Source organism: Hyperolius riggenbachi, chromosome 3 (genome assembly GCF_040937935.1).
Source record: "Hyperolius riggenbachi isolate aHypRig1 chromosome 3, aHypRig1.pri, whole genome shotgun sequence".
Taxonomy (NCBI): domain Eukaryota; kingdom Metazoa; phylum Chordata; class Amphibia; order Anura; family Hyperoliidae; genus Hyperolius; species Hyperolius riggenbachi.
Window position 1 is genome coordinate 483320229 of NC_090648.1, and position 19435 is coordinate 483339663.

At 42.5% G+C, this 19435-nt stretch overlaps 1 protein-coding gene across 1 annotated transcript in view; it reads left to right on the top strand.

Moving 5' to 3' along the window:
* LOC137564350 (A disintegrin and metalloproteinase with thrombospondin motifs 2-like) overlaps positions 1 to 19435 on the top strand; it is a 418259-nt gene that overhangs the window by 233549 nt on the left and 165275 nt on the right. The window contains exon 6 of the mRNA XM_068278125.1: positions 4780 to 4936. Within this exon, the coding sequence (XP_068134226.1) occupies positions 4780 to 4936 (157 nt within the window). The remainder of the gene's footprint in view (positions 1 to 4779; positions 4937 to 19435) is intronic.

Sequence of the window (19435 nt, forward strand, 5' to 3'; positions counted from 1 at the left end):
AAACTTGTGATTAGTCACAAAGGAGGGAGGATTCGACAGGCTAAAATCTCTAAATTCATACAGGGTGGATGTATCTCTGTTTTTCTTCTGTCCTATGCAAGAGTTCAGGTCCACTTTAACCACGTAAATGACAACAGGACGTATATAAATGTCCAGTGTAGTTGTGTAGAGTGCTCCACCGGTTAATTAACTAACTGAGGCACATGTGGTATCATTTTAACCATGACGAGTTGTAGAATACATTTTGGTGTGTCTTTAACCACCCTGGCGTTCTGATTAAATCACCAGGGTGGCTGCGGGAGGGTTTTTTTAAAATAAAAAAAAAACTATTTCATGCAGCCAACTGAAAGTTGGCTGCATGAAAGCCCACTAGAGGGCGCTCCGGAGGTGATCTTCCGATCGCCTCCGGCGGCAAGAGATAACACGGAAGGCCGCAATGAGCGGCCCTCCGTGTTTCGCTTCCCTCGTCGCCATGGCGACGAGCGGAGTGACGTCATGGACGTCAGCCGACGTCCTGACGTCAGCCGCCTCCGATCCAGCCCTTAGCGCTGGCCGGAACTGTTTGTTCCGGCTACGCTGGGCTCGGGCGGCTAGGGGGACCCTCTTTCGCCGCTGCACGCGGCGGATCGCCGCGCTGCAGCGGCGATCAGGCAGCACACGCGGCTGGCAAAGTGCCGGCTGCGTGTGCTGCTTTTTATTTGGTTGAAATCGGCCCAGCAGGGCCTGAGCGGCAGCCTCTGGCGGTGTTGGACGAGCTGAGCTCGTCCAGACCGCTCAGCAGGTTAAGCTTGGACCTACATCATATAAAAACTAGGTAGGGACAAGCTCAATCCAACATTAAAAGTCAGTTTCAAAATTATAATCAAACTTGGAAAGGTGTGGTAGCATTTTAACCATGATAAGTTGTATAATAGAATTTAGAGTGTTTTAGGGTTAAGGCCCATGTCTTGTGCATTCTTTTTAGTCACAAACTGAATCAAAAGCAATTCAATTTTAGCATAATCTGTACCAAAGATTTGCAAAATGAAAACAAAGTGACAGAATATAAAAGAAAAATCATATACTGTTATCTTACGAACTTGGCTTTTTAAATATGTATGCCATAAGGGTATATTACTTTTCCTTTTAAAATACATAGAAAATAAGGTAATTACTAACCAACATTTTCACATACTAAAAGCCTGATTTGTCCTGAAAAAAAAAATATATGTAGATAATTTTGGAGTGATAAGTACCAGTAGTAATAAAGTTATTGGCGAATGAATGGGAGCAGTACTGATATGTAAAAATTGCTCTCATCCTGAGGTGGTTAAACTCTGGCATAACATTCAGTAAGAAACATGTTGACTTACTTTTTATTATCCATAGTTATCATATTTGCTTTTATGCACATGTATTACTGTCTGTTTACAAATTACAAGTTCCCAAAGTACAGTTTATCTGCATTGGAAGCTGCCATTGTAATTTATTGCATAGCTGCTGTATTTAAGTATTACAATAGACCCAGTTAGAATGTGTGTTTTAACTATTCAAGTGCTGGTTTATTACCAGTGGTTTTTTTTTTCTGGGTGTACCATTTTTGCTGAAAAGAATCTTTTTAGAGCAAAGAAGAAAAGCTGAGTTTCATACCACGTTATCCACTTCAGGACCATAGGCTTAAACCTCCCTAGTAACCAGGCTATTTTTTACAATTCAGGCCACTGCAGCTTTAAGAGCTCGTTCCTGGGCCGTACAGCTCAGCACACAAGTGATTAATCCCCCCCCCCCCCCCACACACACACACACACACTCTGCTCACCAACAGAGCTTCCTGTTGATGGACTCTGATCGCTGCTGGGATGTATGTATGTTTATTTATTATTATTTTTATAAATTTACCTATTTTTTAATTTATTTTTATTAAGACCAGCCAGCCAATCCCAGCGATCAGCTCTCATAGGTATCGGCCTATGAGAGCCGATCGCTCTCTGTGCCTCCAAGGGGACAGCCGAATGACACGGCTGTACAATGTAAATAGGTTTTGCCGTTTAACAGTCTCCTAGCAGCGATTGCCGCTAGGAGACTGATGACGGAGCGGAGCTCCATCATTCAAGCGGGGATGCGGGCGCATCGGTGCACGCGATCACCTGCAAAACCCTGTTCCAGGACTTGACGCCAATTGCTGTTACGCGGTCCTGGGGCTGCCACCTTGTGACCGCCAATTGGTGGTAATATTCTAGTAAGCTTAAAGGGTATGCGAGGCGAAGAGGAAGAAAGTTGATATTTACTTGCCTGGGGCTTCTTCCAGTTGCCACAGTCTATCAGGTCCCTCACTGTGCTTCTGATCCCCTCCCATGTGCTGATACCCCCTTTGAAAGATTAGCGCACACCCCTTTGTTCTGCTTTTGTGCAGTTTAAAGAGAATCTGTAAACTTAAAAACATCCCCTGGGGGTACTTACGGGGGAAGCCCCTGGATCCTAATGAGGCTTCCCCCACCCTCCATCCCACAGTGGCAGCGCTAGAAGCCCCTGAAACACAGCCAACATGGATTTCGGGAGGGAGGGGGAAAGTTTTTCTCGTTACAGTGTGTCACAGGAGCCCTAGTGGCTGACCGCACTTAGCCTTCTAAACGGTGCCAGCGCACAGATCGTGCGAACTCTGGTCGCAGTCAATGCGCAGGAACCGTTAAGAATTAGCCGCAGACAACTCAGAAGGGAGCCTGTGAGACACGGGTAATTACAACGTCACCTACTGGTTCAGAGTAAACTGCCACCACCGCGGTTACCATGGGACCGTGGAGCCCACTAACTGACTGACTAGTCCTGCGAATAAAACGGTTAAACACACGGTATTCTGTCTAGCCAACAACAAACAAACAGTAGCGTATCTTCAGAGACCCGGGATCAGTTCTGTGTGTGTGCTGATAAGCAGGGTAGCGGACAGTGAATGACTTGGAGAAAGTCGTTTATTCACGCAATATAAATAATTAATATATACAGACAATTATTAAAATCACAATTATTAAGACAGTAATAGCCAGTATAAAAAATAAAAGAAGGGAGAAAAATACTTAGTTCCTGGAAAGATGTCCTTTTTGTGGGAAAACAGAGTTCTGGGTTTCAATTTGAGTTCAGAGTTCACACCAGGTGGATGCCAGCATATCCTCAAGCTGGCATCTGATGAGTGCAAGATGTTTTAGTGTGGAGGACACTGAGTTTGGGTCCTCTGCCATTCTTATGCCCCTGCTTCAGTAGGAGGGAGTGAGGGCGGGGAGCCATACACCCCCTTAGAAGATGAGATGAGCCCTCCCCTTATCCTGGGGGCTAGAAATCATATCTACCCATATATGGGCTCTATCTCACCGAACCGTACAGGTCAGGGCAGATTTATTAACATTTTCAGGTCTGTCTCGATTTACCCAGCGCCCTGATACCAGACATGAGGGGTGGGACCCCTGTGGTATCATCAGGGCATTTTCAAACTGCCTAACTGGCAGTCCTTACCTCAGAATGTTCTGAAACTTCCTCAGAACCAGCACCGGGGCTCATGCTACACTTCCCCCACGTTTGGCGAAGCTGCCATCTCAGGAACCCCAGAAATATGACAGATCTGGGAAGTTATGGATATGCTATGAGACTCAGGTTATTCCCAGGCAAAGGCTCTTTGAAGTTTGGAGCAGCCAGCTGGGTGTCACCTCCCCTGCTGGGAAGGAGCCAGTGGGTCTGGCTTCCCCCCAACTAGATTGCTTCTGCCATGGTGCTTGTCACCTTATACCTGATGGATGGGCCATCAGCACAGCTTGAAGCCAGGGACTCTCCGGGGCAGATTAGGCTCAGGCTCATTAGCATATCAAAAGAGCCATCCAGCCTTTAGGATGGTGCTCTCTCTGCTAAGAAAAGGACTTCAGCTGCCCCTACACACTCAACCCAGATTGTATCGATTTGAAGCGCAATCGATGCAGGGAATCGAGTGCGATCGCTTTTTCTTCACGGACGGTTCCAGGACGCGCCTGCGGCCCCGCAACCGTCCGTGACACAGTGTCTCTTTAAAGTGGTCTGAAACTCTAACATAACATTCAATAAGAATGTGTTTTTCTACTTTTTATTACTCATCCAGTTATCATATTTGCTTTTGTGCATAAGCAATATTGTCTGTTTAAAAATTACAAGTTTCCAAAGTGTAGTTTATCGTGCCCTGAAAGCTGCTATTGCATTTTATTCAAACTGCTTTTTATTATATATTAACAACTTCTAATGAGCTTTTCTGAACTGTGTGTGTGCCTGAAGCACAGAGAGCTCCTGTTCACTTGTTAGACTGTGTTTACACATATTGTAACAACATTGGAATGTAAACAAAGATACTGTTATCTACAGTTTGGATGCAGATTGAAGCTGAATAGCAGGACAAAGTGCTTTTGTTTAACCATTTCAGTGATGTTCTGCTAAAAAAAAAAATTCTGGGATAGTAGCTTTCAAGCTGTGAGGAATCTTTTAGAGCAGAGTAGAAATGCTGGCTTTCAGACCACTTTAAGTCTTTATAAACTGTGCATGCACAGAATTTTACCGATATTCTATTAGCGCTTATCCAAGACACCCAAATTACAGCAGTGCCTTTTTATACATGTCTGCAGTTTTAGCAGCCTTTTGTAAATCGGTACCAAAATGACTTCTGTGGGGATGCATATCTTCGTATGTACTGTAGGTTTTGTACCAAAGTGGAGCAACTCTTTAAATGATAACAAAAGTATTACTTTTTACTTATTACCTCTGCTATAATATAAGGCACATTTTCTGTTGCAGTCTTCAAGTTTAATTGAAATTGGAAACCCTTCGCAGAGCTTAGAAAACGTTTGTCGCTGGGCTTATCTGCAGCAGAAAGCTGACACTGACCACGCCGAATATCATGACCACTTAATATATCTCACAAGGCAGGAGTTTGGACCTTCAGGCATGCAAGGTAAGTCCTATCAGCTTTATTGAAGACGCGTGTCTAATGATCAATGATAACTTCCAGCTGGAATCTGCCTTCTAATGTGTGAGCATTTTTTCTTTTGTTTTAATTAATTCACCTCTTAATTAGAATGTTTCAATTTCTAACAGGAAAACGCAAAAACAAAACCTATTACACAATATATAAAATCTTATACATACATGATACATGTTTTAAGGATAAATGCCATGCTTACCCATCCCTTCTTCCTACTCAGTAAGCCAAGACCTATTCAGTAGGAGACCTTGGGCAAGACTCCCTAACACTGCTACTACCTACTGAACAAGTCAGCACTTTGAGTCCGCCAGGACAAAAGTAATTATAAATGTTCCTTGTTACTCTCTACTTTGCCCCCCCCAATCTTACCCTTACAATTGAATCCCCCAATCTTGTTATTAGTAACCCTAGCCTATAGCTGTCAATACATGCATTCATTTTTACAGACAGATTCTTTCAAAATGATCGAATCTGGCGATTATCAACGACCATATCGATCAGAATTTCAATCAATCCATGGCAAAAATGTATCAAAAGAGCAATCAAACAGTACATTTTTACAATTTGACACAGTGGTATAGTGGCGGTAGATAGGCGGCTCGTAGTATTGCACTGAACCACTACTGTACTACGATTATTTTCTGGTGAAATGCTGCCGCATTGCGAGTATCTTCATGGAGGGGGGGGGGGGGGGCACAGGTTTCCTTGCCTGGAGTAACAAAATGGCCAGAGGCGCCCCTGGGTTCACTTGTGATGGTGGTGGACCTTTCTTCACTAATAATTATTTATAACTTGGAAGTGTTACTATTACTATTTGACAGTGCATCCAAATTGTAATTTGGAGTTTATGGTAAAATGAAAGTAATTTACTATCAAAGCTACAAAATGTACTACCCAGGCATAGATTGGGTGTTGAGGTAACCGGATTACACACGCCCTTTTCGATAAAAGAGGCAGCTTGAGTGGTTGAAAGGTATGGGAGGTTTTTTTCCCCACAAATTTTTGTTGATCATGAAATCTTTATTTTAAGATTTCTTAAATAAGCCACAACATTCTTACCGGTTGCTCCAGGCAAATGTTCTTTTTTTGCTGTATTTAGTCTTGACAAATACAATTCAAAAGCTAATTTGAGAATTTGATGCATCCACATCTATTGCGTATTAGTGAACTCCCTAAACAATTTATTATATACCAGGGTACTTTCTGTCTTGGATATATATAATGTTTTGTGCATCTATTTTGATTGCAAGATGTGTACCCTGCCTATATTTAGGCTCTGCACACCTATGGGAGTCATTCAGATGCAGCCTGTTTTGGGAAGCGCTGCTACCTCTCCCTGCTGTCTAAATGTACTGTAAGTTTACCTTAAAGGATACCCAAACTGACATGTGACATGATGAGATAGACATATGTATGTACAGTGCCCAGCACACTAATAACTAGGCTGTGTTCCTTTTTTTCTTTCTCCGCCTGAAAGAGTTAAATATCGGGTATGTAAGTGGCTGACTCAGTCCTGACTCAGACAGGAAGTGACTACAGAGTGATCCTCACTGATAAGAAATTCCCCTTTTTATCTCTTTCTTGCTCTCAGAAGCCATTTTCTGCTAGGAAAGTGTTTTATAGTTGGAATTTCTTATCAGTGAGGGTCACACTGTAGTCACTTACTGTCTGAGTCAGGACTGAGTCAGCCACTTACATACCTGATATTTAACTCTTTCAGACAGAGAAAAAAGGAACACAGCATAGTTTTTTGTGTGCTAGGCACTAGGGATGCTCGGAAAATTCTGCGGAATTATGAATTCCGTGATTCCGGCCGGAATTAGGTTAATTCCGATTCCTGTAGTCAAATCGGAATTCCTATACCTCTCAAACGGAATTCCGCGGAAATTTTATAATTCCGACGGAATTTTCCGGAATAACACAAAAATCTCTCTCTCTCTCTCTCTCTCTCTCTCTCTCTCTCTCTCTCTCTCTCTCTCTCTCTCTCTCTCTCTCTCTCTCTCTCTCTCTCTCTCTCCCTCCTCCTCCTCCCCCTCCCCCTCTTCCCCCTCCCCCTCCTCCTCCCCTTCCTCCTCCTCCTCACTTTTTCTATCGAATTGATCATAATGGAAGTATGGTTTATGCTACCGCCAGCTTTAGCATGTAGTGTGGGTCATGGTCTAGAGGTTAAGACAGATACCTACTACACACTAGGTCCTGGGTTCAAATCCCAGCTATGGTATATAAGCATGCTTTTCAAAAAGTACAAATCCTTAATCATGCTACTTTTTCTATCGAATTGATCATAATGGAAGTATGGTTTATGCTACCACCAGCTTTAGCATGTAGTGTGGGTCATGGTCTAGAGGTTAAGACAGGTACCTACTACACACTAGGAGGAGAGAGGGAGAGAGAGAGAGAGAGAGAGGGAGAGAGAGAGAGAGAGAGGGAGAGAGAGAGAGAGAGAGGGAGAGGGAGAGAGAGAGAGGGAGAGAGAGAGAGAGAGAGAGAGAGAGATTTTAAAATTTTTCCGACGGAATTCCGTATAAGTCGGAATTCCGCGGAACTGCCCCGGTATACCGTCGGAATGGAACGGTAACGGAATTTCTATATGACGGAATGGGGAATTGTGCCGGAAACGGAAATCGGCTATTCCGACCATGCCTGCTAGGCACTGTAAATACAAATGTCTATCTCATCATGTCAGATGTCACTTCGGGTATCCTTTAAGACTAGCTGCTCCCATTTGATGTTTTGTTTGCATGCCGTATTTTTTCAGAGGTTAGGGCTCTAGAGTATAGTTGAAGCATCTGTTTTGAATACAAGGTGTGTATGTTGCCTGTAGGGGGCTCTGCACGCCTCATTCAGGTGCAGCCTGGTGTTAGGAGTTGCTGCTATCTCTCTCCTGTTGGATATTCTAAAACAATAAATGGTATTGTTAATTTATTTTTTGTTTTTCCAAACAAGGAGGCTTATGCATGATTAATATTTGGATTTTTTTTAAGGTCCTAAAAATACAAACATGCCTTACAATCTTCTACTAAGATGCCAGAATAAACAAGAACCATAGACATGTAGATAAGAACGTGACTGGTGAACAGATATTCTTGCTGACACACCTATAGAGCTTTCTATTAATTGTTTTTTTCTCCAGGAACTGAATTCAATATGATGAATTCACACTCCTGAACTTTGCTCAAACAATGTTGTATCAATTACCATATCTAATATTTCTGAGCTGATATTATGGACGGCTTGTTGCCATGGACAGCTGGGCTCATGTGCAGGATGAAGATGGGTTAGAAGACCTGCTGTGGTTGCCAGGGAGCGTATCTTAGTTTCCATGGTGACCCAGGGACTGATACTTTTTCTACTGATACTTAAAATTTAATTAGTAGAAAAGGCAACCTAGTGTATTTCCCACTTAAATAGCTATGCATAACTTGTTCATTGTCTCTCTGGAAACCAATGTCGCTGTTATGTTTTTACATGCTGCTGATTAACGCATTTAATTTTCAATTTAATTATCTTGTTCACAATCTTAGCAATTTCTTCTCTATATTTATAAAAAAAAAAAAACTTTTTTTGTCCCAATTCTATGTGTATTGCATGTGTGTGTTTGTGTGTGTTATGCTTGATAATAGGCTAATACCTTGTATAAAGAGTTAAAGTGGACCCAAATAAAAAATACAAGATTTCAGAAATAAAATCTATTTTCTACCTTATAATAATAGCAGCCTTTTTTCAGCTGCATGATGACAAATATAAAATATTTTACATTTATTGGAGGAACACCTCCCTTCCTTTCATATTGCCGGGACAGAATCCGGCAGACTGGTGGAGTAGGTGGTGTCCGGCAAAGGAGGAATTGCTAATGGCTGCCCCCTGTGTAACCCTAGTTATGAAAAGAGAAGGGTGAAAAGCAGGCACTGAAATGCTCATAGGCTTGAAGGAGTGTTTATTTATCTTTGTATGTGTCAGAGTGCTGCAACTAAATATTTTGAATTATATAAAATGTTTGGTTTGGGTCCACTTTAAGGTGGCCATACCTCAGGCGACGTGGCAGCCGATCGACCATCCGATTCAATTAATATAATCGAATTGGATGAAAATCATTGCTGCCAAGTGCGTGCCCGACCAACAATGCGAACATTGCCGGGTCGAAAATTGGTCACATTCTCGATCACACATGCTGCAAGATGTTTGGCCGATTGGGTGCGCGGCGGGAACGCCATGCAATTTCGCAACGATCAACGAACACGGCAAGACCCCCAGCACTGTTCACCAATGTAAAATGTCCCCCCGTGCCCCTTGTAAAGTATACATTACCTGTCCACGGCACATCACACGCACGCCCTTACTAGAAAACCACGTGGGGCGTGCCTGTATGCAGGAGGAATCCCGAAAACCAGCAGGGGACAAGCGGAGGTCACGGACAGGTAATGTATTCTTTACACTGGGCACCAGGGGGGACATTTACATTGGGGGGGCGCAGCGTTGGCGGGGCGGACAGATGCGGCATTAAAAGGGCGATTTCGGATTGATTTCAGCATGAAATTAATTGGGAATTAGCCTGCAGTGTTTGGGCAGCTGACAGACCTCTCTATAATCAGAGAGAGATTTGTCTCTTGGTCGAATCTGCCCATACATTGCTAGATGCATGGCTACCTTTAAAGTGAACATGTAATAACTTTGTTATGTAAACTAAGCATATAAGAAACGAAATCATAATTCGACACTGCAATCGGTAAAACCTGTGTGTCAGGAACCGGCCACACCGCAATGCCTGTGCCGTTTGAGCAAAATCGAGTTGAGGAGCAGCCTTATTTAAGTTAAATCAAGGCTGCAAGACTCGGCCACCAATAGCAGTCATCCGCGACGATACTGCTTGACACCTTACACAGATTCCTGTACCAAAGGAGACCTGTTCCTGTCTATGACAATTATGACAATTTTAATTTACTGCTGTCGAGCTACATGCACTCAGTCTGGCGTTACATATCTTGGGTCTCACATATTTTGGGTCAGCCGCGGGCTTTAGGCCCCACTACGGGAACACCACACACAATGCAATCTCACACGGTAGCAATGAAAAATTCGAGCATACAACCTGGCACTGAACTGTAATACAATGCACTGCAGACTCTCTAGGAGATGTCAATTCTCTGCTTAGTACACAGAAGGCTAGCTTATTTAATAAGGATTTAATATTTCAAAAAGTGGAACAAATGCAGAAAGAATATATTTAAAAAATATTTACAAAAACAGAAGTAAATAGGCAAAGACACATAACGAGGCATTTGCTTATCGAAATAAAAGGGAATACAGCAGAAATAATCATTACCCTGTGTAATATCTACTTCTGTCTGTGGAAAGACATGGGTTGATCAAATCAAGGACTTTTCTGTCTCAGGAGCCACCTTCGGAGAAAAGACACTTACTGCCTCTGAGAGCCGGTTCTTATAGGACAGAAAGTATCCCGAGACTACCCAAACTTCTCCAAACTTAATCTAATTTCCTCTTTGGTATATTTAGTCCTGCACTTTTCCATGTCCGTAAACAGTAATGGAAGTAATGGAATGACATCCAAACGGCACACATCAGGCAGGGACCACCCGGTACAGAGCCAACAAAACTGGCTCCTTATCGGTAGGAGGAGCTCAGCTGTAATATGGCAGCCAAGTCTGCAGCCACGGCTAACGGCGATTGGTTCAGGACTGCAGAAAGCCGTGGTGTAGAATCTATACGCATCAGAAATAGAAAGCCACAGATGTGGCGTTGATTCTAACTTCTGCAGTCTTTCATTAAAGGGAACCTGAAGCGTGACATATATGGAGGCGGCCATATTTATCTCCTTTTTAACAATACCAGTTCCCTGGCAGCCCTGCTGATCTATTTGGCAGCAGTAGTGTCTGAATCAGACAAGAAACAAGCATGTGCACCTGGTGCACAGGTCAAGCACTAAGAGCTGGAATGCATAAATCAGAAAAAGCATCAACTTAAAGGGAACCCGAGGTGTGAGGGATAGGGAGTCAGACATATTTATTTCCTTTTAAACAATACCAGTTTCCTGGCAATCCTCATTATCCTATGTCTCTAATACTTTTAGCCATAGACCCTGAACAAGCATGCAGATCAGGTACTCTGACTGGTTTTACTGGATTAGCCAAAGACCTAAAAAAAGTAGTTTAGATGATACCGTCATTTACTAACTGTACTTACTGTATGCTTATTCCAGGCTGCCAGGCCAGGCAACTAGCATTGCTTACTAGGAAATAAATATGGCAGCCTCCATAGCCCTCTCGCCTCGGGTTCCCTTTAAAGGTTTGATTACAAGTGTATCGTAAAAATACAAATCAATGGTTTTTCAGCAATATGTGTCAACAGTAATACATTGTAAAACAAACAAAAACACTCTAGATGTATAAATGACTTCCTGCAAAGGTCAATCAATATCATAATCGTAACACCAGCAGAATATACTGCTCAATATAGCAATCATTTCTAACAGATATTGAGAAGTTATCCGTATTCTTTGCTAGAAGTTAAAGAATTGAGTACAAATTAAATTAATCCTTATACATATTTTATCACAGGTAGGTAGCAGGTGTTATTGCCTTCTAGGATAGGCACAGCACAAAGCAAATCTGGTGATAGTCTTTTTGTTTCACCAGCACCAGTGTTCCCTGCTGTACAGGCTATATACAGAATATTTACAGAGAAGCCAGTAAGAAAACGTAAACAAACATCTTACCGCCAGATGGGCACCTAACTAAAATTTCAGCATGAGAATCCTCTCTACTAAGAGCAAACCTAAAGCTTGTCTTGCGTAAAAAAAATCCACAAGAGACAAGTCTATTTACAGAACAAAATTCAGATAACTTTGTCAGTCTACCACAGCCATATGATTCCCAGAGTAGGAGCTTTTTGGACTGATCTAATTTAGCCTTTTATGACCACCAAACCCTGAGGTTGATTTTTAAAATGGAAGTGCAGAGGACAGAAACCATCAATCTTTTTCCCAGACACTCTCTCCCTGCTACAACATATAGTGTATGGTAGATCAGTCAAATAATATGCCCTGTGTAGATTTTTTACCCACAGTACCACCTTGGATCAGGTGATCTGCATGCCAAGAACAGCAGGCATTTAATAGACGCCAGTGTTAACTATCAGGGCACCCAATGCATTTAGTAGCCGTTTGGCTTTAGATATGAGTGAATGGTTGTAGCCGATCGTATACAATTGAATACAACTAGCGTTCCTTTTGGTGCCGAGCGTTAGAATCAGAATCAACTTTATTCGCCAAGAATGCCATTTGTTGTACTCAGAATTGATTGCGGTACACATGGCAATGGCAGTACAAGACCGTGCAGAGGACAGATATGGCATTGTCAATATGTCCTCGCAGTCCTCAAAAGCAAGTCTTCAGAGCAGAGTGGACAAACAAGACGTCTAACAGCTTGGGAGTGGGGCAAAGAGTTCTGCGCAGTAGTGCTAGCAGTTCGGGGCAATCGTCAGGTTAATTGAATCTTTGCATAGGACTAGAGTGCTGGAACTGGGTGGGGGAGACTAGAGTTCAGTAGGAGGACAGCCTGGGAGAAGAACATGCTCCTGCAACTGGTGGTTCTAGAGGGGATGGTGCTGAAACAAGTGACTGCCTGGATGGGAGGGGTCGTGCAAGATCCTTGTGGCCCTCAACCTCATTCTGGCAGTGTGGAGGAGATCCAAGGATGGCAGGGGCAATCTTGTGATTTTTTTCCACAACCCTAATTATTCTTTGGAGTTTGTATTTGTTGCTGGTGGATGCCCCTGCATACCAAGCAATAAGGAAGGAGCAAAGTCTGTATTTGACTGTGGCTGTCTAGAAACTGTTATGAGGATAGTTTTAGACACTTCGAGGGTGGGTTAGAGTTCGGTATTAGGTGGGGGCATTCTTGTTAGGCACTTACAGGAGCAGTTAGGCACTAGGTGATAAGGCTCTTGTTAGGCACTCATAGGGGAGGGTTCAAGTAAGAATAGGTGCCAAGTAGTACATAATAAAATATTGTTAATCTACATTACCAATATTTTGTAGGTAGCAGCACCACCTGGAGCCCAACTCATGCAATGACTCCACAATACGTACTCGTACCACCTTTCATCAGACAATATTGGGTCAGATTCCAGCAGGATATAGTGATGTGATTTGGTATCAGATAAAGAAGTTCATTCACGTTCAGAAAAGTCCTGCATCTGAGTACTGAAAAAAACAAAACTATTATCTGGTACTGCACAAAATCTTTTAAAATTGGAAAACAAATTTGCCTGGCGACTTACACTCTCAGAATGATCTCTCTGAATAGAATATATCAGCAGCAATAAACAGCTCATTTCAGAGAAAATGATTTTACAGTAAAATTATCATTTTCTCAGCCGCTGAAATCTGCATGAAAGTGGACACTGTTTATGCCGTGGATGGCAGTTTGGAGAAAATAGCAGCCATCAGGTGTGAAGCCAAACTCTTCTGCATGACCAAAAGTGTGGCACAACGTTCTCTGAACAGGACTTTTTATACAGGTGAAACTCGAAAAAATGAGAATATCGTGCAAAAGTCTATTTCAATTCAACTTAAAGGGATACTTAAGGCAAAAAAAAAAAAATGACATTTACTCACCTGGGGCATCCCTCAGCCCCCCGAAGCTGGATGGTGCCCTCGCAGCCCCGCTCCGATCGTCCTGTCCCCGCCGGCGGCTACTTCCGGTTCGGCGACAGCCGCCGACAGGCTGGGAACGCGGCTGATTTTCCGCGTTCCCAGCCGCTGCTATCACCCTCTATGCTGCTATAGCGTATATATATACGCTATAGCAGCATAGAGGGTGATAGCAGCGGCTGGGAACGCGGAAAATCAGCCGCATTCCCAGCCTGTCGGCGGCTGTCGCCGAACCGGAAGTAGCCGCCGGCGGGGACAGGACGATCGGAGCGGGGCTGCGAGGGCACCATCCAGCTTCGGGGGGCTGAGGGATGCCCCAGGTGAGTAAATGTCATTTTTTTTTTTTTGCCTTAAGTATCCCTTTAAGGGCTGGAACCCACAGGAGCGCTTTTGGCAGCGCTGCGATACGCTAGCACTTTGCCAAAACACTGGGCTAATGTTAATGGATGGGGCAACTTCCACAGGTGCGTTTGCGTTTCCCAGAAATGCAAACGCAGGACGTGCAGCATTTTGGGAGCGTTAGCGCTTCAATGTAAAGTATTGAAACGCTAGCGGAAACGCTCAGCAAAACCTAAACTGAGCGGTTTTGCTAGCGTTTTGCGGTTCAGCACACTGTAACAAAATGAAAAATAATTCACAGGACCAATCAGGATAAAAACGCAAACCGCTGAGCAAAAAAATACAATGTTGCAAAACGCGACCGAAAACGCGCATGAATCCGCTTGCAAACCGCTCAGACAAAACGCTAGCGGTTGCGTTTCGCGTTTGCTGATTTCAGTGGGTTCCAGGCCTTAAAGGTGAAACTAGTATATGAAATTGGAGCCCTTTGCAGATGTTTTGGAAGAATTAGCTGATTAGTCTGACGCTTTGAGCCTAGAATATTGAACCAATTCACAATATTCTAATGGTCTGAGATTTTGATTTTGAGGTTCTCATAAGCTGTAAGCTGTAATCATCAAACTTATAACAAATAAACTTCTATTCTATGGAAACAGCGCTCAACAACCCACATATCAATACACAAGATTCCACATTTAAAAAGTCCACAACACCCTCAATAGGTGTGATCCACAGGTATCCAGTTAATAGTCCAACCAATAATTCTTCATATACAGTTCATAGCAGTAATGATATATTCTCACCGGAACAATAGGCCAACCACTAACGATTAGCAATCGCGTTTTTGGACCATGCCAGCACACGAACTCCTCCACTGATATAGGACTCCTCAGATGTGTGTATACATATTAAAAAGAGCAAGTGCACTTACAAACATCCAGTTAAAATGCGCATATAACTGGATGTTTGTAAGTGCACTTGCTCTTTTTAATATATTTTATTAAATGGAATTACGCTATGGTACACCTGTTTGAGCCCTAGATCATTTCTTTGCTGACACAAGAGAGAGTCATCACAACAAGCTAGAGCTGCTGGTCTGTGAAGGGTCGGCCATATTATCTGGTGAGAGGCTTGAGTGCATAGCTGGTGGAGGCACTTTAGGGTGACCCGTGAGTGGAGTGGGAGCACTGGTGGTGCTGGATAGTGTATGCTCTGTAAACGGTATCACACTATTGCTGTGTCTCTCTTTCATATGACATGTATACACACATCTGAGGAGTCCTATATCAGTGGAGGAGTTCGTGTGCTGGCATGGTCCAAAAACGCGATTGCTAATCGTTAGTGGTTGGCCTATTGTTCCGGTGAGAATATATCATTACTGCTATGAACTGTATATGAAGAATTATTGGTTGGACTATTAACTGGATACCTGTGGATCACACCTATTGAGGGTGTTGTGGACTTTTTAAATGTGGAATCTTGTGTATTGATATGTGGGTTGTTGAGCGCTGTTTCCATAGAATAGAAGTTTTGTACGTAGTGTGACACACACAATTGAAATATAGCGATCCGACCAGACAGAGATTTATTAAGATTTATTAATTTTTAGAATATCTATTGAGGAGCGCACTGATCAAATATAGAATTTATAACAAATAAAGGCTTGAAATATCTTGCTTTGCATGTAAGGAGTCTATTTCCTATATTAGTTTCACTTTTAACCACGTTAGAACAGGCATAGGAACTTATAGGATAGAAGAAATGAGGCTCAAAATTTTGTTACAGAGTCTCTTTAAAATGCATTTAGAAAAAAATAATTCTTAGCAAAATGTACCACCCAAAGAAAGCCTAATTGGTGGCAGAAAAAAACAGATACAGATCAATTCATTGTGATAATTAGTGATAAAGTTATTAGCGAATGAATGGAAGGTGAAAATTGCTCTGATGCATAAGGTGAAATGGTTAAAGTGTACCAGAGACGTGAAAGGCTAACGATTTGATACTTACCTGGGGCTTCCTCTAGCCCTATAAGCTCGTCTGAGTCCCACGCCGTCTTCCCGCGGTCTGCCATTTGGCTGCGATCAACCCCGTTAACAGGCTCTCAGTTGTCTCAGACTGGGTCTACTGCGCATGCGCTGGAGGTACACGCATGCCCCGAAGACCCAGACTGGACCCAATTGAGCCTGGTACCGGGGCTGATCGCGGCTGAACGGTAAACCGCGGGAGGACGGCATGGGACTCAGACAAGCTTATGGGGCTGGAGGAAGCACTAGGTAAGTATCAAATCTTTAGCCTTTCACGTCTCTGGTACACTTTAAGTTGAATCACTGAAAAAATTTTACTTTAGCATGATCTAATTTTTTGAGTTTCACCTATAGTCCTAAGCCCAAAGGGGACTTCTGGAGGGAATTAAACCTCTAAATTTACTGAGAAAGATAATTAATTTCACATAGACACCTTTTTGTTTTCTTGAAGGAATTTTGTCACTCTAGGGTAGTGTTGAGCTCGAATTTCACATAATCGTAATTTTGCATTGAGATTTGCAATTACGAAGTATGCTAAATTGTTATGCAAAGTTTCGGGCAAATTCAAAATTTGATTCTGTGGGAAAAAGTCCCCATTTTTTTTTTTTTCAAAAAGACCTTGTAGATGTTGAGAATATCAATTTTGGAAAATTGAACGAAAAAGTTTTTCATGCTCAGTAACATGCCATTTTGCTGATGTAAACATTACTGTAAACATTGTTTGACAGCATGGTGGTGTAGTGGTTAGCACTCTCGTCTTTCAGTGCTTGGCCCCTGGTTAAATTGTCAGCCCCTCTAAGGGACAGTTAAGTGACCAGACCATATACTCTGTACAGCGCTGCAGAAGATGTTAGCAATATATAAATACTAAATAATAATAATACCCATGTTCCAAGTTCTGCATACACATTTTATACATTTTAAAGCACACCTGATCCAGCGTTGGGAGCCTCAGGAAGTTTTTGACTGTGCTCCCGTTCCTGAACGATGCCTAATGTCTCCGCAGTAACACGGAGCTACTTTTCTTCCAAGCCCAGGAGGCTCCATAGCTGTGTGCTGCTACTAGTCCGATAAAGTTGCCGTGCACTGGAGCATATGGCAATTTCACCATTACTTACACTAGCAATGAAGCACGTGTTGTGCAACTAGCACAATCTGTTACCTGGATAACATGAGCAATATTCAAGTAATATGCGCTATGAAAGGTAGGTAGCTAGGTATCGCAGGTTGCACTAATTGTACAGCACACCCTAAGTTGTTACCATAAGTAAAATGGTTGTGTGCTCCTTGTGCACGGCAACGTAAAGCGGTATGAAACTCCAGCATTTTCTCTTTGCTCTAAAAGATTATTTACAGCATAAAATCTACTACCACCAAAAAAATTGGAGCAGAACAGCATTCAAACAGTTAAACACAGCACTTTGTTCCTTAGTGGAAAGCTCCTTGCTTCAGTGGGCAGCTTTTGGCTTTATCCGAAGAGTTGGTATCCTTATCTTTTGTTTACATTCCTTTCTCAGATACATTTAGTAAATCTTCGCAATCTGATGAAACTGGGCTGGGATTCAGAAAGAGCGGAGAAGTGATCACTAGACACATTTTATTATACAAATACAGCAGCTATGCAATATAATGCAAGGGCAGCTTTCAGAGCAGATGAACTGTACTTTGGCAACTTATAATTTGTAAACAGATAATATTATTTGTGCACAAAAGCAAATATGATAACTGTATGGGTAATCAAAAGTAGGAAACAACATTTTATTGAATGTTGTGTCAGTGTTTTAGCCCACTTTAACTGAGCATTTATAAATCTTCACTTCTTCACTTCGAATGTACAGGTTATGCACTTATTCCAGCCAACAGTCTTGATTTATACTCTTTATACAGGGAGTGCAGAATTATTAGGCAAATGAGTATTTTGACCACATCATCCTCTTTATGCATGTTGTCTTACTCCAAGCTGTATAGGCTCAAAAGCCTACTACCAATTAAGCATATTAGGTGATGTGCATCTCTGTAATGAGAAGGGGTGTGGTCTAATGACATCAACACCCTATATCAGGTGTGCATAATTATTAGGCAACTTCCTTTCCTTTGGCAAAATGGATCAAAGGAAGGACTTGACAGGCTCAGAATAGTCAAAAATAGTGAGATATCTTGCAGAGGGATGTAGCACTCTTAAAATTGCAAAGCTTCTGAAGCGTGATCATCGAACAATCAAGCGTTTCTTTCAAAATAGTCAACAGGGTCGCAAGAAGCGTGTGGAAAAACCAAGGCGCACAATAACTGCCCATGAACTGAGAAAAGTCAAGCATGCAGCTGCCAAGTTGCCACTTGCCACCAGTTTGGCCATATTTCAGAGCTGCAACATCACTGGAGTGCCTAAAGCACAAGGTGTGCAATACTCAGAGACATGGCCAAGGTAAGAAAGGCTGAAAGACGACCACCACTGAACAAGACACACAAGCTGAAACGTCAAGACTGGGCCAAGAGATATCTCAAGACTAAGGTTTCTAAGGTTTTATGGACTGATGAAATGAGAGTGAGTCTTGATGGGCCAGATGGATGGGCCCGTGGCTGGATTGGTAAAGGGCAGAGAGCTCCAGTCCGACTCAGACGCCAGCAAGGTGGAGGTGGAGTACTGGTTTGGGCTGGTATCATCAAAGATGAGCTTGTGGGGCCTTTTCGGGTTGAGGATGGAGTCATGCTCAACTCCCAGTCCTACTGCCAGTTTCTGGAAGACACCTTCTTCAAGCAGTGGTACGGGAAGAAGTCTGCATCCTTCAATAAAAACATGATTTTCATGCAGGACAATGCTCCATCACACGCGTCCAAGTACTGCACAGCGAAGCTGGCAAGAAAGGGTATAAAAGAAGAAAAACTAATGACATGGCCTCCTTGTTCACCAGATCTGAACCTCATTGAGAACATGTGGTCCATCATAAAATGTGAGATTTAGAAGGAGGGAAAACAGTACACCTCTCTGAACAGTGTCTGGGAGGCTGTGGTTGCTGCTGCACGCAATGTTGATGGTGAACAGATCAAAACACTGACAGAATCCATGGATGGCAGGCTTTTGAGTGTCCTTGCAAAGAAAGGTGGCTATATTGGTCACTGATTTGTTTTTGTTTTGTTTTTGAATGTCAGAAATGTATATTTGAGAATGTTGAGATGTTATATTGGTTTCACTGGTAAAAATAATTAATTGAAATGGGTATATATTTGTTTTTTGTTAAGTTGCCTAATAATTATGCACAGTAATAGTCACCTGCACACACAGCTATCCCCCTAAAATAGCTAAAACTAAAAACAAACTAAAAACTACTTTAAAAAATATTCAGCTTTGATATTAATGAGTTTTTTGGGTTCATTGAGAACATGGTTGTTCAATGATAAAATTATTCCTCAAAAATACAACTTGCCTAATAATTCTGC